At 39.8% G+C, this 21641-nt stretch overlaps 1 protein-coding gene and 8 non-coding genes across 9 annotated transcripts; all 9 read right to left on the bottom strand.

The window, feature by feature from the left end:
• Positions 1-347: 347 nt before the first annotated feature.
• bzw1b (basic leucine zipper and W2 domains 1b) lies at positions 348-9029 on the bottom strand. Its single transcript, XM_067443070.1, has 12 exons — positions 8890-9029; positions 5495-5567; positions 4677-4853; positions 4499-4593; positions 4358-4423; positions 4134-4269; positions 3955-4064; positions 3019-3189; positions 2770-2916; positions 1471-1609; positions 751-873; positions 348-636 (listed from the first exon to the last, which is right to left on the bottom strand). Exons 2-12 carry the CDS (start codon positions 5556-5558, stop codon positions 608-610), a joined length of 1257 nt encoding a protein of 418 aa, XP_067299171.1. The 5' UTR covers positions 5559-5567; positions 8890-9029; the 3' UTR covers positions 348-607.
• A 7733-nt stretch (positions 9030-16762) lies between these two features.
• On the bottom strand, positions 16763-16835 carry trnav-uac (transfer RNA valine (anticodon UAC)). Its single transcript has one exon. It is a non-coding gene; the product is annotated as a tRNA-Val (tRNA).
• A 1300-nt stretch (positions 16836-18135) lies between these two features.
• Positions 18136-18208, bottom strand: trnad-auc (transfer RNA aspartic acid (anticodon AUC)). The gene has a single exon. It is a non-coding gene; the product is annotated as a tRNA-Asp (tRNA).
• Positions 18209-18634: 426 nt separating this feature from the next.
• Positions 18635-18707, bottom strand: trnav-aac (transfer RNA valine (anticodon AAC)). The gene has a single exon. It is a non-coding gene; the product is annotated as a tRNA-Val (tRNA).
• Positions 18708-19447: 740 nt separating this feature from the next.
• Positions 19448-19520, bottom strand: trnav-cac (transfer RNA valine (anticodon CAC)). The gene has a single exon. It is a non-coding gene; the product is annotated as a tRNA-Val (tRNA).
• Positions 19521-19641: 121 nt separating this feature from the next.
• On the bottom strand, positions 19642-19714 carry trnav-aac (transfer RNA valine (anticodon AAC)). Its single transcript has one exon. It is a non-coding gene; the product is annotated as a tRNA-Val (tRNA).
• Positions 19715-20150: 436 nt separating this feature from the next.
• Positions 20151-20223, bottom strand: trnav-aac (transfer RNA valine (anticodon AAC)). The gene has a single exon. It is a non-coding gene; the product is annotated as a tRNA-Val (tRNA).
• Positions 20224-20463: 240 nt separating this feature from the next.
• trnav-uac (transfer RNA valine (anticodon UAC)) lies at positions 20464-20536 on the bottom strand. Its single transcript has one exon. It is a non-coding gene; the product is annotated as a tRNA-Val (tRNA).
• Positions 20537-21470: 934 nt separating this feature from the next.
• On the bottom strand, positions 21471-21543 carry trnav-aac (transfer RNA valine (anticodon AAC)). The gene has a single exon. It is a non-coding gene; the product is annotated as a tRNA-Val (tRNA).
• Positions 21544-21641: the final 98 nt, after the last annotated feature.

Genomic DNA, 21641 nt, shown 5'->3' with positions numbered 1-21641 from the left:
AACCCTTTCATAACTTAACCAATAGGCATTAGGTTAACATTTTACAGAGAAAGTTTATGTATGAACATTAAAATGATACAGTAGGCTAAATCGCAGACCTACAAGTGATCAATATGACCAAAACCTGTACTTGTGGCCTTCAGACCCTCTGATAGTTCAGTGCTGAAATTAATGATTTTTATAAAGTAAATGAAAGCTAAACATTTACTGGCCTGAATAAACTTGGATTTACTTGATTAGTCGCACACCATTTTTAATGTTAAGCTATTTTTAGGGAACAAAAAAAAAAAAACTAGTAATGTATTGTTTGGTGTCTTTATGGTCGTAAAGGACTACTGAAGCAGAACTTGGACTACATTCTTTATTTTTCTAGAATCAAGTCAAATGAAAGAAAAGGGTCACACAGCTAGTACATGAATATCCAGAACAAATCTAAACTAGCATCTTAAAAAGCTCCTATATAAAACCAAGATCAACAGAACAAATCAAGACTTTAAAAACGGTTCAGTAAAGCCCTTAAATGATCTGGACCCATCCGCTTCAAAACACAGGAAGGAGACACGTCAGGCTGCCGATTGTTCCAGAGTGAAGCGGTCTGGCTTTAGTCTCAGTCGGTTTCCTCCTCAGACTCAGATTCTGAAACACCAGAGATGAGTTTCATTAACTACATGAGCAAACAAGACACATGACTATCCAAAGGGAGATTTGTCCTAAATGAGCTCCTGTAGAGCAACTGGGACAGACACTCACCCTCTTCTGCATTTTTCAGCCAATCGACAAACTTCTTCATCTGGTCCAGGAAATAACCTTTTCCTTTGGCTAGGTGAGCTTCAGTATACCACTTCAGAATGGCCTCTTCACTCACAACATTCACTAGAGGAGGAGAAGCGTCAAACAGGGTTTAGAAACTACTCGATTAAAGGACAACTCCGGTGAGAAATGACCCGAGGGGTAATTAAATGTTACAGGGTAGATCAGTCTCTGGGATGCAGTCTCATGAAAATCGAATGTAGAGTTATCTCTAAAAACAGATTAGCTTATAGCGCTTGTCTATTGGGCATAGAATAAGTACAATTAAAGTGCTAGTTAATACAACTAACAAGGCTCAAAATAGCTTCACACTAACACGGCAGCATGATGAGGGTCCCTAAATGCAAACCTAAGTGTACAAACAGGTTAATAAGCTGATATTTTATAAAGACGTTTACGGACAGCAGCCATCTTGGAAAATAGTCTCTAGTCGAGCCACGAACGCTGTGCTACATGATGAATTGTGACTTTGAGTCTCATATGGTCCGTTGTTTCCGGAAGAAAGTTACTCAACCATTTATTTTAATAAACAGATATAATTCGTGCACGTCCATGTAATTAGATTTCACAAACTTAATCCCTATCGATCAGCTCACTTAGCACAGCGTTCACGCCTCGACTCTTCCAAGATGGCTGAAGCCAGGATTTGAGGAACTCTACCTTTATAGAGCAGCAGAACGATCTTCTGGAAGGCGTTCATGAAGTGGATGTTGTCGTAACAGTACTCTTGAACCCTCAGCAGGAGCGTGAGCTCAGAAAGGTCCTGTGTGGTGAAGGCCTTCAGAAGAGGGCTGTGTTGCTGAGAAAGACAAACAAAGTCATGAACGTGGGCCATCACAATAGGATTAACAGGGTCATCGGTATTGACAACGCATAGAGTCATGAAACAGGTTATCAAACTACAAAAATATGGCACTCATGTTACTTTGTACAATCTTCATGTGGCAAAACGTGGAATGGCTTTGACTATTAATGGACCGCCTGCACCAGTAAGTGTTTGGATATTTAGCTAATAAAGTGATCATGCCACAAATCAGGAAAAGAGACCGCAGAAGGAATCCAGTCATTAAAGGGATTTACTGTGTAAGGCAGAATGCCATGGAAAGCCAAATTTAAAGAATAAGTAGGTCATAACACAAAAAGCCTTATATGAATCCTGCATGCTCTGCGTGAATGGTCTCACACACACACAGCATGCATGAACTTCACCTCTAGAACCGGTCCGAGAGGCACTTCATGACCATTTTACAGTTTAAGTTACTCTTATAAACAAACTTAAGGTCTTCAAAGCAACCTGTCAGAATTAGTTTGGCTTAACTTAATGTTGTACAGTATTTAGCTGTCTAATGCCAACACTAAAATCAACCGTTAAGGAATAAAACTAAATTGTTCCTCCTTTTAACATTAATAGTAAAGCTCTGCTGTACAGCACTTTGACTATAGGGTGTTTAAATGTCATTCAATGTAGAATTATAATTTCGTATTCATAAAGATCAAATTAATGTTTTATGCCTTAATTTCATTGCCAGAAAAATGATAACACATTTTAATTTCTGAAGAAAAAAAAACAAAAACATGAGTTTAGACATGCTTTTTGATAAAAAAAAAAAAAAAAGTAAACCATTAAATCAGAAAACAATTTGGTAAAAATAAAAGGTATTTCATCGGGCCCTAAAAATGTAATTTGTTTTAGCTAATAAGTTGTTAAATAGTACGGTTATGATTTAGATTAGCCCATTTAAATGCGGTTTAAAATAAAATGGAAAACTGAATTTGGAAGAATATAAAAATGGAATTCAAAAGGCCCTACATAGAGTAGATAACATCACGTCTGGACATCAGTCAGCTTTTATTAAATCTTCAGTGCGGACGAGAAGCGTTTGGAAAAAGACACGAGACACTTAAAGAGCATCTGGATTAATGTCGACGTTTCTTGAGTCTAAATAACACTTCTCTAACCTTCAAGTGTTTGATGGATTGCTCAGCGACCAGCTCCTCTTTCTTATTCCATTCCATCAAGCTCATGATGCTGGTCCACATGATCCCGATCATCTTCTGCTCAGAGATGCTGCTCCGCTTCATTTCCTCCTTACAACTGGCAATAATCTGAAGACACAAATCAGAGCTCATGAGAGTTTATCAAACGCAGGAGTCTTGAAATAAAGCTCTTGAACCAAAATTACAGCGAGGAGAAGGGTCGTCACGAACCTCAGTAAAGGAAATCCCGAGGGCCATCTGCTCCTGGAGCTCCTTCTGAAGCTCCTTGCGAGCTCCTAAGGACTGCTGGCTACGTGCAAAATCAGAGAGTTCCTGCAGGCCAGCGTCGGTGAAGTACTTCGAGAAGTGCTCGTAGCTGCGCTTGTTGACTGGAAACAGCTCCTGCAAGAGAAGAGACAATGGGTGCGTTTACATGCACGGTCTGAAGACGATTATGCCTAATAAGCCGACAATGAACGTGGTCATGTAAACGCGGTAACTTTTCTTTTATCGGAGTAAGGTCATAAATGGCGTAAGCATAAACCGGTCGGGACAGGGAGTTTTGCCTCTTACCCTGATTTTGCGCTGCATTTAAACGCATTAACCTGCTTTCTGTCTTTTTATTGAAGAGTGCATGCGTGATAGGTGACAAAACAAACTTGACAGAGCAGATTTGAACACATCCAGACAGAGCGAGTAAGTGTTTCGCATGAAATAAGGACAGATCACAAACGCAGACTCTTAAGACCCAGAAAACTGTAAAGATGTGTTCTTATCTCATGCAGCAGAAGAGGTTCAGTCTAAACACTGCTTCTGTAACTGATAAGGGGTAATATGAGCCGTAAATCTCCCGCTGACACACTATCACAACTGACATTATGTTTGACGTCACTACAGGGAAATAACCCGGTTTATTAATAAAGTCATGTAAACACGGTTTACTTGCATTGTCAGTTTACTGGTTTGCATGTAAACAGGGAAAACTGATTATTTCAATAAGCTGATAATACAAATGCATTATTGGCGTAATACAAACGTCACTGCTTCATGAACAGGTCGTGAGAACATGAGCCAGGTTTTCACCTCGATGAGAAATCTCATCACAGTTTAGTCTCGCTAGATCTCGTGGCACCCCTATCATGTGTTGTACGATGCACAAAGACTCACCATCAGCCGGTTGTCCATGCTGACCTTACGCAGACTGCAAGCCACAGAGTTAATGTCCTTCTCGGTGATCCACGATTTGAACAGCTTCACCGCAAAGGCTGGAGACACACCTATTTAAGACAACACACTTAGTATACGAAGAGAGCGAATCAGAAAACCTGACCATGTGTCGGACGTACCTTCTTTGACCAAGTTGTCATTGAAGAGGCTGCCAAGGATTGAAGCCGATATGCTCCCGTTAGCGAGTAAAATGCCAGTAAGCATGGCAAGCTTGTTGCGCTCAGACTCTGTGAACCCTTTTAAGAACAGGAGCAACTGAGGGGAGAAAGTCATGGCACGAAACTTCAGTCTATGGTCTTTAAAAGTACAAATATTGCAGACTAACATTTCAGAACCACATTACCTTTTTGATCTCCTCTTCGAAACCCTTTTCCAGGTACTTGTAACGCCGGATCAACTTGTTAAACACCTAAAATACGAAAATGGTTTGAGAAGGGTCTAAGACACCATTTTAAATCTTGCCCCATTCCTAATAAAGACTTACCTGAGCGTACGCTCTCATGGTCTTAATATCCTCTTGAGCTTTGAACAGACAGAAGTTAGTCCGAGTCAGGTCGTCAGATATGGCACCTCCCGGAGCTGAGGAGCACAAGATGGAAACGCTCATGTTAAACGACGATTCCCCGCTGAAACAAAACCCATTCAAATTAACTCGCTCTTACCCAGCATTCCACCAGCCACCAGGATGTCAAACAGGGTTTCTGCATAGCGCCGATAATCAAGCTTGGCTCCAGAGGAATCTAGAAACTTGGCAACAGCCTCCAAATCAGTGCCAGTTTGATTTAATCCTTGTACAATGTGCTCTTGAAACTGTGTAGGGTCAAATATCTTTTTTTCATCTGTTCAAAATGGAAGAGAAAGCAGAAGTGGTGAAAATCACATGCCTATACTAGTTGTCAAAGCCTAGATCTCAGAGATAAGTAAATAAAAGTACTGGAATAAAAGTTTAGGATAAACTGATATGTTGATCAAAATAGAGCAAAACCACTTTTTGAAAGCAACATGGAGTTAAACAATAATTATATCAGTTACACCAGTAGGTGGAGACTTATGTTTGCCATTGATTCATTCACTCAGGATGTGTTAAACACAGATTAATCCAGAAATGAAACAAGTGAAATTATACATTTAGTCATTGAAGCAATCTTATAGTGGTTCTGAAGACCTAGCAGCTTCGTTATCCAGCAAACTAAACTGGTATTTTTGGAACTACCAGAACAAAAGATCAAAACCCATACAGACAGTTAATTAATAATTGCGTTTTCAGGATAAGGGCATGTCAAGTGATTGGTCAGGGCAAGCTGGCACATGAGGTGCTGTCAAAGGGTTGTGCTACGAAAAACAAGTTAGTCTTCTATTAGGGAAAAAAACTTTGTAGTCAACATTAACACAAGACTACAAGTAAACATATACATGCCTAATTCACTAAAGTACTAATGTGAAAATTTGCCCCGGCCTCCCTTAAAAGATAAAGACAAACCTCTCTTGCGTGTCTTGAAACGCTGGCCTGTTAGCGTTGGCTTCTGCTGCTTTTGAGTACTCATAAAAGATACCTTAAAAGAAAGAACACAAACTTAATATTCATAGCAATTCACACAGGTGCACGAGGTCTGGTACAAATGACATGCCAAAATACAAGAGCTATAGGGTCATACCTGCACGATTAACGGTTAAAGGGGGGGTGAAACACTCAGTTTCAGTCAGTGTCATGTCAATCTTGAGTACCTATAGAGTAGCATTGCATCCTGCATATCTCCGAAAAGTCTTTATTTTTTTTATAATTATATAAGAAAGATGCGCTGTTCCGAGTCTTTCCGAAAAAAGCCGAGCGGGTGGGGGCGTGTCGTGTGAGCGGAGCTAAATAATGACGTGTGCTCGCTGCTGCTATTGTGTTGAGTGCGTCGAGTGCGTCGTAAAGCTGTCATCCCTAACAGCGGGGAAAAAACTTTATTCAAAATAAAAATATGGCTTTTAATCAGATACAGCCATACATCTATGATCCGGAATCAGACCCAGAGGCTGCAGTTGAACAGGAGCAGCAGCAAAAACGACTAGAGCAGGACGTCTCTATGTGGTACAAGTTATACACTAACTATATAATATGCTTAGCGGCTTGTGTTATTTACATATTTATACTTGAATTATATCGTCGTATTTTTGTCTTTGAAGGTGTACATGTGGGAAGTGCAGTTGTGCACGTGTGTTTGTGTGTTTACGCGTGGTTTGTGTAGACAGGTTAAGTTAGTGTTTACATAGATGGACACGGAATAGTAGCGCATTTGAATGAAGAAGCGTGCTTATTTAGTTCAACATATTTCCCCCCTCTTTGTGTATTGTTGAGTGCTTTTACAATACACAAACATAAAGTTACACATATAGTGGCCAGCTAAACAAATGTACACGCACTACACATCGCATGCTCCATTGATCAATTTCTATATATAGTAATATATATAGTAACTATACGTGATCATGTTTGGGCTACTTGATGAGCATAGACACAGACATTTGAAGCAGCCTAACTCACCGCCCGCGGTTCTAACGTTGGGACTGCTCCATCCTTCAGCATTAGGCTATTGGAAAATCCGGCGTCATGCTGGGCCATGTTTATGAAACAGTCGGCACCGAAATGCAGCGAACAGATATAAACATTCGCGCAACTCAGTTGCTGATCCGGAAAAGCAAATTACATCCACTGTTGCCTTACCGCGGGGTTTTGGGGGAATCTGTGCAGGACTGTCTTGGTCTGGCAACCAAAAACGCACTTTTTGATGTCATTGTTAATTGTGCACATTACCTGTGCAGCGCAGCCTACGAGCGCTTTGATGGGCATAGCCTGTTGCTTTCGCTCTCTCCCTCTCTCTCTCTCCCTCTCTCTCTCTCACACACGCTTCCGGTAGAATTGTCCGTAAGGCCCATACAAGGAAATTCCGCCCCCACTAACGTCAATGGGGACGCATGATCGCAAAAAACTTGCCGAAACTTATGACTAACCGGAAGTAGTATTTTTGACAAAGAAATACTCCCATCAAACGTCCACCTTAACTTTTGAAACTTTGTCCATGTTTAGTATGGGATTCCATGTCTTTAACAGTGTAAAAAGATCAGTATGCATGAAACAGCATTTCACCCCCCCTTTAAAAGACAGCGACTCAAACGCGATCTCTGTGTTCACACCAGACGCGAATGAAGCGATAAGTGCAAGTGATTTAGATGTCAAGTCAATACAAATATGTGAATAGCCATTCAGAGACACAAACTGAATGTTTGCCGCGTGTAACGAAGGATTCTTGCGAATCGAGTGTAGAAATATCTGAACTTTTCCAGATATTCGCATCTTATTAACCAATCAGGAGCCTGCTCTAGTCGATTAGAAGCGGAGGCAGAAATCCAAACAATAGAGGACAAAATCATCGTTGCTGTATGGGGATAACACGGAGCTGTATGATACATCTTCGTACACAGGAATAAGGATCTTGCTTAAAAGAAACTTAAGACTACAAGCTAGCTAAAGCTGGTCAAATTGAGCTTTTCGTCATATTTTACAACTACTTTCCCACTAACGAAAGCAGCAGCCCCTCCCATGCCGTAAACTTGCGTTGTGAAGTGAATTTCACACGAGAATGAAGCATGTAAACTCAATGGTCCAGGAGTGACACGAAATAGCACAGTTTATTCACGTCATCTCAATCCTACAGTTGCACTGCCGTTGACCTAAAGATCAGCACTCGTGCAATCTGTACGCTTGAAACAGATTCACAGTATGCTAGAATTCTGTGTAGCAAACATTAAATGATAATTAAAGCATTAAGTTAAAAGTTTAGAGTGTGGATAGACTCTAATGTTGCGGCAATGATTAACTGAAGCTATTGTTACACATCAAATGACGATTATATGTTACAGTATGCCAGTGGTGGTTAGGTGGCAAACAGTGACTGATAACACATTTGACAGCCGTTCAAAAACAAATAAAAAAAGGTTACATTTTTTTACACAAGTAATTTAAAATGAACTATTAATTATAAATATTTAAATGGGACTTTGGTCTGAACCTCAACTGTATATTACATATTTTGTTTGGGTGTCTGTTGTTTTCAGAATCATGGGAGAACGGTGATAAAAATAATTTAAAAAAAGACTGCCCAGAGTCATAAATTAAGCTTTAAATATTATATCTGACATCTAACTAATACTATTAGAACGATTACTAATATTACAGTTTGAAATCGTGACTAGAATGAAGACAATGCATAAGAATTTTCACAAGTAAAATGGAGGATTCTGAAATGTGTGTGAACAGCAGTTCAGCAAGTCCCGCCCCTATGGCGCATCTCAGCCAGTGTGTGAACAGTAGTTCAGTAAGCCCCGCCCCTATGGCGCATCTCAGCCAGTGTGAACGGCAGTTCTGTAAGCCCCGCCCCTTCTTGTGGCACGTTCTGCACTCCATAACGGCAGGGAGTTGATGTTGCCACCAAACAGAGTCTGACCGACATTACGTACGCACATTTGGTCAAAACATACACGCTTATAATAAAAGACAAACAAATTCACCTTGAATTAATTCAGTTGTGTTCGACAAGCACTAAACGATCACTAACCGTGTAAATGAGAACTGCTCTTACGATACATTTATTTTTATAATTTTTTTTTTTAACAGAATGGGGTCAATAGTCTAGAAACAAGTATTCCCCATACTTATCCTGATCTGGAAATCACACAAATCAATACTTTTCCATACTTTTCCCAAACTGCGTAGAGACCCTAAAACTCGACTCGAAACGATTTAAAAATGGATCGCGGAGTCCATCTCGCGATAACAGAAATAAAACAAGAACAATATTTAGTATAAAAGACCGTTTTCAAAACAAAACTTACCGAAATATTTGAGGAAGGACAACTGTATCCGAAGAATAGACCAGATTAATGTATAAACGAGAGCACACTTCCTCACACGAGCTGAACGCGAGGCTAATAAAGGCTGGACTGGTCCATTTGCTGAGGGGGAGTTGGTGGCGGCGAATACGGGGAAAATGAATAAAAGCAACTAAATGCCCATTCTTTATCCGATTTATTTTAGAAAACTACCAAATGAATTTGCTTTCTTATAAAGTAAAGTATGCAATCTTAATATTTCGAAAAATAATATGTGACGTCTAACTTAGTCCCTCCTCTTTATAGTAGCCAGACATAAATCGCCCATTTTCCGGGTTTGGTCATCATTCATGAATCATCTGTTCACGTCACGTCAAGTAAAAAAAAAAAAAAACACACACACACAAAAAAGAAAATAGAGAAGAAAAAAAACAAGATAAAACAAAAGGCTAATGATTTTCACACTAGATATAAGAAGGGGAAAAACACAGAAATCATATTGAATCTCACAACACTGAAAATAAGTTGTTGTTGTGGTTGTTGTTGTTGTTGTTGTTGATAAATATGGAGCTCAGACTTGAGGTGAAAATAAATAAATAAAATGTATTCAGAGGCCAAAAATATTCAATTTGTTGCAATTGCTAATATTTATTAAAAGTAGAATTAAATTATGATGTGTGATCTGATAAATTAATTTTATAAACTTTTTTACAGTGTTTAAATTTAGTCTTCTTAGTCCACCTCTTTTGTATGTGACCAATTTATGCCCAAAAAAATCTGTTCATGTAATAATATTTAATAAATAATGTAGGCTAAGTGTTTTCAGTTGTTGCAGATGATCCATAAAATATTTATTTTGAACACCGAAAAAAAAGTACATCATACATTGATTCTGTTGTACAGTACATTCAGTCATCAGAAATGTGCCAAATGTTTCAGAATCAGAGGCACATAATGTGCCTGGCAAACGTTTCAATCTCAGGCTGTTACGTAACTCTTGGACCAGCATGTCTTTCACAACACTTCTCTGGGTCACATGATCGAGACACATTAAACTTGATTCCAGTAACTGTGCCTGAAGTCACTGAACCCTTTTAGCCTCGACAGAACACAGCTGGTATAAAACGTCATGGCATTTGGTATGTGTTGTGCGCACATGTGCTTGAAAAGACTTGCACTCTCTTTAGTGTTTGGAGTAGTTTCTGTATTAAAGACTAAGTTCATGATACATTTAATACATATCATCAACCACAAAAGAAGGGTACATTTCATGAACATATAGGAGATCCAAATTTATCTATTTAGATTTTAATTTATAATGTTTGTGTTTACAGTGGAGAACCGGCCACAGGGTCATGGGCGGCCAAGGCTCATTGATACACGTGGGGAGCGAAGGCTGGCCCGTGTGGTCCGATCAAACAGACGAGCTACTGGAGCTCAAACTGCTCCAGAAGTTAATGTTGGTTCTGATAGAAATCTGTCAGAATACACAGAGCAGCTCAGTTTGAGGCGTATGGGGCCAATACCAAATTTAGGTTTGAATTGGTCACAGCCCTGAACTGACCCAAATGCGTAAAATAGCAGTGTTTGTGATAGTATAAGGTGACCAAATGTCCTGTTGAGTTCAGACTTCGATACGCCAGCGAAAGCTACTGTTGGACAGAGATCTTTTAAAGAGCATCCGTGACCTGACCGACACCGGAAGGGGGCCAGAGCTAAACCTCTGCACTGAAGGATATTTCGGTGGAGGTGAAAATGCAAAAAAAAAAAAAAAAGGGAGCTTTAAAATTGCTCCTAAAAGTTGTCGTCATTTTCTTTATACAAAATATTTCGGTGGATGAAATATGACTCTTCTTCAGCCAGATTTGACTATTTGCATTGAGAAATCCACCAGAGTAATTGATTATTATTCTGCCAATCGTAACATTACTCCACAGATGAGAGGGCAAGAACAGAGGCGTCCTCTCAGGCTGAACCAAACCAAAAGAAAAGGGGTGTGCAATATCTATCACCTAAAGGAATTGTTTCAACAATGTGAACTGACGTCTCTCACTTTGCACAAACCAAACACGTCTTGAGAGAGAACTCGTCCGCTACGATTTGGCCAAGTAGAATGACCCCGAAATTCAAGATATACAGGCAAAACATTTCTTTTAAATTTGTGACTCTGGACCATAAAAAAAATCATAAGGGTACATTTTCTGAAAGTGAGATTTAGCTGAATAAATAATCTTTCATTGATGTATGGTTTGTTAGGACAATATTTGGCCGAACTATGTGAAAATCTGTAATCTGAGGGTGCAAAAATATCTAAACATTGAGAAAATATCCTTTAAAGTTGTCCAAATAAAGTCCTTAGCAATGCATATTACTACTAATAATACATTTATGATATATTTACGGTGGGAGATTTACGGTCAAGTCCTGTCCTGACTGTTTTTTATAAAGTCATGAAAATGTCCTGGTTTTCATTATTTTCCATTGAGCCATTAAATTGACCGCCACTCGAGTATCATTTGAGTATCTCATTGCCAGGGGCCGAGTGTCCTGGTTTTCGGTGACCAAAATATGGTCACCCTATAATAGTTGTGTTTTCTTTGGCACCAGCATTTACGGGGTTAATGCGGGCAGCTCAGGAAGTGCTGAGTAGGCGGCTGAGCCTGACTGTTCTTATTGTTCTGCGTTAAAGCTTTCTCTCTTAAGACATTACAATAACAAATTTATCAGCAAGCTGTGTTATGTAAGCAAAACGAACGCCACTGAAGGCAGCATTTACATGTTCACACTTCCTGTCACAGGAATTAACTGGAACTGCAAGCCTCTAAAGTCAAATATTTCATTATTTGCTGTGGTTTGACTCCATCTGCAGGCCCTGGATGACAGGGGTTTAAAAAAAGGCATAGTATGCAGTGCATGTGTGGAGTTAATAATAGAAAGACAAGAAAGCGAAAGTTGGAAGTCCTGCCTACAGTAATGCAATAGCTCGCAAAATCTATTATACCCGCTAGTCTGTATATTTTATATACTTACATTTTATTATTCGTTCCTTATACATGTCTCCTGCAACTTTATCTTCTCTTCAATGATCTTTAATGATAAAAAAACATTAGACAAATGTGCAGTTAAACGTTCAAAACCCTATGAACAATGTGTATATTTGAGCAAACATTTGTGCATGAAACATTCGAGGAAAAAAATCTAGACCAGTTTATTAGAAATACAAAAGAGATTGTGAAATACTATTAAAATATAAAATATCTGTTTTCTGTGTGAATATATGTTAAAGTGTGATGTGTTCCTGTGATCAAAGCTGAATTTATCATCATTACTCCAGTCTTCAGTGTCTCATGATCCTTCACTAATCACTCTCATATGAGGATCTGATCATCAACACACATTTAGGATTATTGTCAATGATATTTATTTATTTTTATTATTTTTGTCATTTCTTTGAATGTATATTTCATGTAGTTTGTGTTGGACATTGCTTTTCAGACTCTTTTGCTGTGACACTTGTGATAATCGATTGTGATTGGTGTTAATTGATGACTGTAATAATTGGATTTTAACTCACCTGCACTTTGCTCTTTATTGCAACATGCGATTGAAATAAAAATGATGTAGTTTCCTAGACTTTTAGTCTCTGTTGGATTCAGTGTGCAGTCAGCCATCTCTTCTGTTTTGCTTTAGTCACCTTCTCTGGTTCAACACACCTGAAAAGAAGAAAAATGATCTTTCCTACTGAAGAGCGCAACAGTCACTTGAAAATTTTCAATTGGAGACCTGAATTATTTTTACAGTGCAAGGAGGCCACATCACGCAGTACAAAGTCAACGGAGAGGGTTGGATTGTCGCTTAATCCCAAATTAAGAGCAACTTCCACATCCCGCTTGTGAAAACCTGGGGTCCGTTCTTCGTACGTCGCTAACTCAGTTAGCTGGATTTTATTTTCTGACGATTTGGGATGATCTTGGATTGATTGGTTCTTCAAAGCTCATTTTTGGGGAAATGGCCTCAAACATTGAGGAATAGTGAATAGTGCTCCATCTGAAGAGTTGTCAAATTATTTGACTAAGGATCAATTAGCAGAACTTGCAGACCACTATAAAATTGACTTGGTAAGCCAAGACAAACGTTTTAAAGACAACATTAGATCCCTGGTAAAAAAAGAGTAGATCAAACGTGGGGTTTTAGAGTCTCAATCTCCAGAAGGTGCATCAGATTTTGTTAAAGCGACGTCTACAATGTCTCATCTAACATTTGAACAACTAAAACAATTGTTCTTAATTCAATCTGAGATTGAATTGAAAATTTTAGAAGCACAAAATTGAGATGTCTAAAGCTGAGATACAACAATGACAGCTTGATCTTGAACCTTATCATTTAGATCTGATAAGAGATGGTAAACTTCCTTTAACTTGTAGCATGGCCAGGTAATTTAAAGGTTTTGTTCGGGCGCCAGACAGTTTAAATTACTGTCGAAAAAAAACTGCACATTGAATGACTCTCGCAAAGTCCAGAAATGAAGTATTATTATTTCAATTCAAACATACCAATGACATGAACTTGTTCAAAGAATTTGCAATACAAAAACTTAAATGGTCATTGATATTCAAAATCACAGTCTCCATGAGACAAAAAATAAATAGAGGAGAATCAAAATTCCTCAAACTCATTTTCTATTTTTATTTTCGTTAAGATAAATAATAAAGATAATTATCATAATAATTTGGTTAAAAAAAAATATTATTAGCTTGGATAATTCGTTGGTTGAAAGTGATATGTGAAAACAACTGAATTCGCATTTTCGTGTAATGCTCCATTACACACTCTTCCCCCCTTGGGAAGTCAACCCATGGTTGGCATCAAATCCAGGGAAATCATCCTCGTCTGAGGATTCCAGAAAGAGATCTAAAATTTTCTGTTTTTCTTTTCTTTCCAGATCTTTAGCTGTAGGGTAGCAAGGTTTGAGATTACACACATGAACATTTCTGACATGTTCACAGTTCACAGGTTCCAGTTTACGTACGATTCGGTAAGGTCCTTTCCACTTCTTGGCCAATTTAGCAGTAAAATGATGTAATACACTTGACTGCGGAAAGTTCCTTACCCAGACTCGATCTTGAAATTTGTAAGACACTTCCCTTCGATTTTTATTATAGTTTCTAAGCTGACGAAGGTGTACTCTCTTAGAGCATATTTCCGCATTTTCCTGAAACCGTTTCAGTCGATGGACAGTCTCATAATGAACAGTGTGGGGGTGAACAGTAATATCTGCCTGAAGAATTTTATACATAGGGCTCTGAAGTTTCCTCATTAGGACTGTTAACAATGTTTTGCTGCATTTTCCCTGCAGGCTTTTTGTTATCGTATTTCAGGACTTGGCACATTTCTCAACTTTTGGTGAGCTTTTTCACATCCGACCACATCCCATGGCCAGAACGTAACAGCATGAAGTCTCTTATATGTCTTAAAAATTCCCAGATGGCCACTGAGAGGATTCTTGTGGTAAGCTTCAAACATCTGGAAGGTAAGTAAGGATGGAATCTATATGTGGTAGTGATTTTGTGATTTTTGTGTACCTCCAAGAACGTATGATTCTCCTCAGCTTCTTTTTCTTCCTCTGCTACTGCCTTAAACAATTTCTCAATCTCAGGGTCCTTAAGTTGTTCTTCCCAAATGCGGTCGGCAATGAGAGTAAGGTCATCCTTCTCTTTGTTAGAAGAAAACAGGACACATCCTGTGGTGGTAGGAATCCGGGAAAGAGCATCAGGAATTACATTGAGCTTACCCTTTCGGTACTCAGCTACGAAATCAAATTCCTGTAACCGTAGGGCCCATCTTAAAAGACGATTTGTGGTTTTCTGGGAAGTAAGGACCCATTGCAGGGCAGAATGATCAGTAATTACTGTGAACAATTTTTGCTCTAAATAGTGTTGCCACTTTTCAAGGGCCCACACAACCGCCAGGCACTCTTTTTCTGCAGCAGAATAGTTTGTTTCTGCCTTGTTTAATGTTCTGCTAGCATATGCTATCACTTGTTCTGTGTCTGGGCCTGTTTTCTGTGCAAGAACAGCTTCAAGACCGGTCTCGCTCGTATACGTATAGACAGTGAACGGAAGGTTCGGCTTTGGATGGCCAAGTACCGGATGTGAAATCAAACATGCTTTAAGTTGATCAAAAGCCTGTTGGCATTCAGAAAACCAGATGAAAGGATGCCCCTTCTTCTTCAAGTCATTCAAAGGTTCTGCGATCTTAGAGAACAGAACCCTTGAACAAAACGATGGTACCATCCAGACAACCCAAGAGACCTTTGCACCTCTTTGAGGTTTTTGGGGACTGGATAAGACAGAATGTTTTTGCACTTTTCCAGGATCTGCCAGGACACATTTGATACTTACAATGTGTCCCAAAAACTTGATTTCTTCCAAGCAGAATTTACTTTTTTTTCATGTTGATAGTGAGACCTGCTTGACGTAGTTGGTTAAACACTTTTTGAATGTCTAGGAAATGTTGGGACACAGACGAGGAATAGATGATGATATCATCTAAATAGACAAGACAACAATGTCCCCGTAAATTTCCCAGGACCAACTCCATTAGCCGCTGGAAAGTAGCTGGAGCATTTTTTAACCCAAAAGGCATCACATTGAAGTGATAGAGTCCTGATGGGGTTATATAAGCAGTCTTGAACTTGCTCTCGGGGGCCATTGATACTTGCCAATATCCACTGTTTAAGTCGATGGTTGTAAAAATGACTGAACTAGCAAGGGACTCTAGAATTTCTGCAATAGAAGGAAGAGGGTAAGCTTCATTTTTAGTGAATGAGTTAAGTTTCCTATAGTCCACGCAGAATCTATGCTTTTTAGGGACCAACACTTCAGGCGAAGACCAGCCCGAATGTGATGGTTTAATAATACTGGAGGACAACATCTCCTTAAGCTGTTCTTTTACTATGGCCTGTTTTGTTGGCGACATCCGGTAGAGTTTTTGTTTTATGGGAACATTAACTGTGGAATATATTTGATGCTGTAGTACCATTGTTTTGCCAGTTGTGTGGGTACAAACCTCAGGGTTTGATTGCAGAAGTTCCTGTAGATGTGGCTTTACAAACTTAGGTAGTTGGGCGGTGGAAACAGCCTGCTCTATATTGTAGACCAAATTTTACTAGTCAATATTACTTTGTATTAGTATTCATAATCAGTTATCATTTTGTATCTGTATTATTATTATTTTTTATAATTATTTATAACTATTGTATGCTTGAATATATGTATGTTAGAGAAGGCATGAGAGAGCTAGATACTGTATGCACATGTGTTCGGTTCCATGTGTGAGAGTGGGGGCCGGGTGCATGTACATAGGGGAGTTATGGACTGCATGGATGTGTGTGTGTAAGTTTCAGTGCATATGTTGACTTAAAAATTCGCTATACATTCCATTTAATGGAAACCATATGTTCTTTGGGGTGCACAAAACCACAATCCCTTTGTATGAAGAGCAGAGAATGGACGTTGGAGGACGACAGAGAAGCTGCGTATAACATGACTGCAGAAACGTTCTCTCCTATGTCTGACTAACATATTAAATAAAAGAGATCTCTTGACAAAACAACTGGTGTCTGGTCCCGTGAATTAAACAATGGGGGAAAGAGACAAAAGTCTAAGTCTACAAGGTTCATCCCATAATCTGCACCGCAAGCAGAGTTTCTGTGTAAATTCCACAACCAACAGGAAAGTGCTCATTGGGCTTGGTAGTCTGTCTTGAGATCCTTAGAACGATTGCCTTCAACTAGCTTGAAATTGAAGCCTTTGTAGTGTGGAAATGCGCTTGCCGGAGATCCATTTCAGCATGTTAAGTTAGCAAACACTCAATTTGTTTCTGCCCAGTTTCAAACTGGGGACCTTTCGCGTGTAAAGCGAACGTGATAACCACTACACTACAGAAACCTCACAGTGAGTTTAGTGGCCTTTTTCCAAAACAGGTTCATCCCATAATCTGCACCGCAAGCAGAGTGTCAGTCTGTGTAGATTCAACAAACAACAGAAAAGAGATAATTCACCATTGGAGTCTGGCTTGAGATCCTTAGTATGATTGCCTTCAAATAGCTTTTAGCCTTTGTAGCTGGATATCCACTTACCTTAGAGCCTTTTCAGCACATATAGTAAAAATTGCTCAAGTTCCTTCCACCCAGTTTCGACCTGGGGACCTTTCACGTGTGAGGCAAACGTGATAACCACTACACTATGGAAACTTGTCTTGAGGTAGCATAAGGAAGTCTTCCGAATCACGCATTTTATATAACGTGCATAATGTAAAAGGGAGATAGATACTCTTGGCGTTGCAAACAATTCATACTTTCTGTCAAATGTTGGGGACTGTTTCTGCTCGGTTTCAAACCGGGGACCTTTCGCGTGTTAGGCGAACGTGATAACCACTACACTACAGAATCTTCAGTTTAGGTTCTGTGGTCTTTTTCCAAGACAGGTTCATCGCATAAAATGCACTGCAAGCAGAGTGTCAGTCTGTGTAGATTCCACAAACAACAGGACAGAGCTAATTCAGCATGGTAGTCTGACTTGAGGTCCTTAGAATGATTGCCTTCAAATATTTTGAAATTAAAGCCTTTGTAGCATGGAAATCCACTTACCTGAGAGCCATTTCAGCACATATAATGTAAAAGGGAGATAGATACTCTTGGCATTGCAAACAATTCATACTTTCTGTCAAAAGTTGGGCGCTGTTTCTGCTCGGTTTCGAACCGAGAACCTTTCGCGTGTTAGGCGAACGTGATAACCACTACACTACAGAAACTTCACTTTGGGTTGAGTGGTCTTTTTCCAAGACAGGTTCATCCAATAATATGCACTGCAAGCAGAGTGTCAGTCTGTGTAGATTCCACAAACAACAGGACAGAGCTAATTCATCATGGTAGTCTGACTTGAGGTCCTTAGTATGATTGCCTTCAAATAGCTTGAAATTAGAGCCTTTGTAGCATGGAAATCCACTAACCTGAGAGCCATTTCCGCACATATAGTAAAAATTACTCAAGATGTTTCCACCCAGTTTCGAAATGGGGACCTTTCGCGTGTGAGGCAAACGTGATAACCACTACACTATGGAAACCTGTCTAGAGGTAGCATAAGGAAGTCTTGCGAATCACGCATTTTAAAAAACGTATAATGTAAAAGAGAGCTAAATACTCTTAAAGTCGCAAACAATCTATACTTTCTGTCAAAAGCTGACCGCTGTTTCTGCTCGGTCTCGAACCGAGGACCTTTCGCATGATAGGTGAACGTGATAACCACTACACTACAGAAACCCCATGGCGAGCATAATTGCCTTTTTCCAAGACAGGTTCATCCCATAATCTGCCCTGCAAGCAGAGTGTCAGTCTGTGTAGATTCCACAAACAACAGAACAGAGATAATTCACCATTGGAGTCTGGCTTGAGATCCTTAGTATGATTGCCTTCAAATAGCTTTTAGCCTTTGTAGCTGGATATCCACTTACCTTAGAGCCATTTCAGCACATATAGTAAAAATTGCTCAAGTTGTTTCCACCCAGTTTCGAACTGGGGACCTTTCGCGTGTGAGGCAAAGGTGATAACCACTACACTATGGAAACCTATCTTCAGGAAGCAGAAGAAAATCTTCAGACTCACAAATTAAAACGTATATAATGTAAAAGGGAGATAGATACTCTTGGCGTTGCAAACAATTCATACTTTCTGTCAAAAGTTGGGCGCTGTTTCTGCTCGGTTTCGAACCGAGGACCTTTCGCGTGTTAGGCGAACGTGATAACCACTACACTACAGAAACTTCACTTTGGGTTGAGTGGTCTTTTTCCAAGACAGGTTCATCCAATAATATGCACTGCAAGCAGAGTGTCAGTCTGTGTAGATTCCACAAACAACAGGACAGAGCTAATTCATCATGGTAGTCTGACTTGAGGTCCTTAGTATGATTGCCTTCAAATAGCTTGAAATTAGAGCCTTTGTAGCATGGAAATCCACTAACCTGAGAGCCATTTCAGCACATATAGTAAAAATTACTCAAGATATTTCCACCCAGTTTCGAACTGGGGACCTTTCGCGTGTGAGGCGAACTTGATAACCACTACACTATGGAAACCTGTCTTGAGGAAGCATAAGGAAGTCTTGCGAATCACGAATTTTAAAAAACGTATAATGTAAAAGAGAGCTAAATACTCTTAGCGTCGCAAACAATCTATACTTTCTGTCAAAAGCTGACCGCTGTTTCTGCTCGGTTTCGAAACGAGGACCTCTCGCGTGTTAGGCGAACGTGATAACCACTACACTACAGAAACCTCATGGCGAGCTTAATTGCCTTTTTCCAAGACAGGTTCATCCCATAATCTGCACCGCAAGCAGAGTGTCAGTCTGTGTAGATTCCACAAACAACAGAACAGAGATAATTCACCATTGGAGTCTGGCTTGAGATCCTTAGTATGATTGCCTTCAAATAGCTTTTAGCCTTTGTAGCTGGATATCCACTTACCTTAGAGCCATTTCAGCACATATAGTAAAAATTGCTCAAGATGTTTCCACCCAGTTTCGAACTGGGGACCTTTCGCGTGTGAGGCGAACGTGATAACCACTACACTATGGAAACCTGTCTTCAGGAAGCAGAAGAAAATCTTCAGACTCACAAATTAAAACGTGTATAATGTAAAAGGGAGATAAATACTCTTGGCGTTGCAAACAATTCATACTTTCTGTCAAAAGATGGGCGCTGTTTCTGCTCGGTTTCGAACCGAGGACCTTTCGCGTGTTAGGCGAACGTGATAACCACTACACTACAGAAACTTCACTTTGGGTTGAGTGGTCTTTTTCCAAGACAGGTTCATCCAATAATATGCACTGCAAGCAGAGTGTCAGTCTGTGTAGATTCCACAAACAACAGGACAGAGCTAATTCATCATGGTAGTCTGACTTGAGGTCCTTAGTATGATTGCCTTAAAATAGCTTGAAATTAGAGCCTTTGTAGCATGGAAATCCACTAACCTGAGAGCCATTTTAGCACATATAGTAAAAATTACTCAAGATGTTTCCACCCAGTTTCGAACTGGGGACCTTTCGCGTGTGAGGCGAACATGATAACCACTACACTATGGAAACCTGTCTTGAGGTAGCATTAGGAAGTCTTGCGAATTCACGCATTTTAAAAAACGTATAATGTAAAACAGAGCTAAATACTCTTAGCGTCGCAAACAATCTATACTTTCTGTCAAAAGCTGACCGCTGTTTCTGCTCGGTTTCGAACCGAGGACCTTTCGCGTGTTAGGCGAACGTGATAACCACTACACTACAGAAACCTCATGGTGAGCTTAATTGCCTTTTTCCAAGACAGGTTCATCCCATAATCTGCCCTGCAAGCAGAGTGTTGGTCTGTGTAAATTCCACAAGCAACAGGAAAGTGCTCATTGGGCTTGGTAGTCTGTCTTGAGATCCTTAGCACGATTGCCTTCAACTAGCTTGAAATTGAAGCCTTTGTAGTGTGGAAATGCGCTTGCCGGAGATCCATTTCAGCATGTTTAGTTAAAAAACACTCAATTTGTTTCTGCCCAGTTTCGAACTGGGGACCTTTCGCGTGTAAAGCGAACGTGATAACCACTACACTACGGAAACCTCACAGTGAGTTTAGTGGCCTTTTTCCAAGACAGGTTCATCCCATAATCTGCAACGCAAGCAGAGTGTCAGTCTGTGTAGATTCCACAAACAACAGAACAGAGATAATTCACCATTGGAGTCTGGCTTGAGATCCTTAGTATGATTGCCTTAAAATAGCTTTTAGCCTTTGTAGCTGGATATCCACTTACCTTAGAGCCATTTCAGCACATATAGTAAAAATTGCTCAAGATGTTACCACCCAGTTTCGAACTGGGGACCTTTCGCGTGTGAGGTGAACGTGATAACCACTACACTATGGAAACCTGCCTTCACGAAGCAGAAGAAAATCTTCAGACTCACAAATTAAAACGTGTATAATGTAAAAGGGAGATATATACTCTTGGCGTTGCAAACAATTCATACTTTCTGTCAAAAGTTGGGCGCTGTTTCTGCTCGGTTTCGAACCGAGGACCTTTCGCGTGTTAAGCGAACGTGATAACCACTACACTACAGAAACTTCACTTTGGGTTGAGTGGTCTTTTTCCAAGACAGGTTCATCCAATAATATGCACTGCAAGCAGAGTGTCAGTCTGTGTAGATTCCACACACAACAGGACAGAGCTAATTCATCATGGTAGTCTGACTTGAGGTCCTTAGTATGATTGCCTTCAAATAGCTTGAAATTAGAGCCTTTGAAGCATGGAAATCCACTAACCTGAGAGCCATTTCAGCACATATAGTAAAAATTACTCAAGATGTTTCCACCCAGTTTTGAACTGGGGACCTTTTGCGTGTGAGGCGAACGTGATAACCACTACACTATGGAAACCTGTCTTGAGGTAGCATAAGGAAGTCTTGCGAATCACGCATTTTAAAAAACGTATAATGTAAAAGAGAGCTAAATACTCTTAGCGTCGCAAACAATCTATACTTTCTGTCAAAAGCTGACCGCTGTTTCTGCTCGGTTTCGAACCGAGGACCTTTCGCGTGTTAGGCGAACGTGATAACCACTACACTACAGAAACCTCATGGCGAGCTTGATTGCCTTTTTCCAAGACAGGTTCATCCCATAATCTGCCCTGCAAGCAGAGTGTTGGTCTGTGTAAATTCCACAAGCAACAGG

The sequence above is a fragment of the Pseudorasbora parva genome, chromosome 5, assembly GCF_024679245.1.
Source record: "Pseudorasbora parva isolate DD20220531a chromosome 5, ASM2467924v1, whole genome shotgun sequence".
NCBI classification, from domain to species: Eukaryota; Metazoa; Chordata; class Actinopteri; order Cypriniformes; family Gobionidae; genus Pseudorasbora; species Pseudorasbora parva.
Note: the sequence above shows the minus strand (reverse complement) of the source record. Positions and strands in the feature narration are given on the sequence as shown.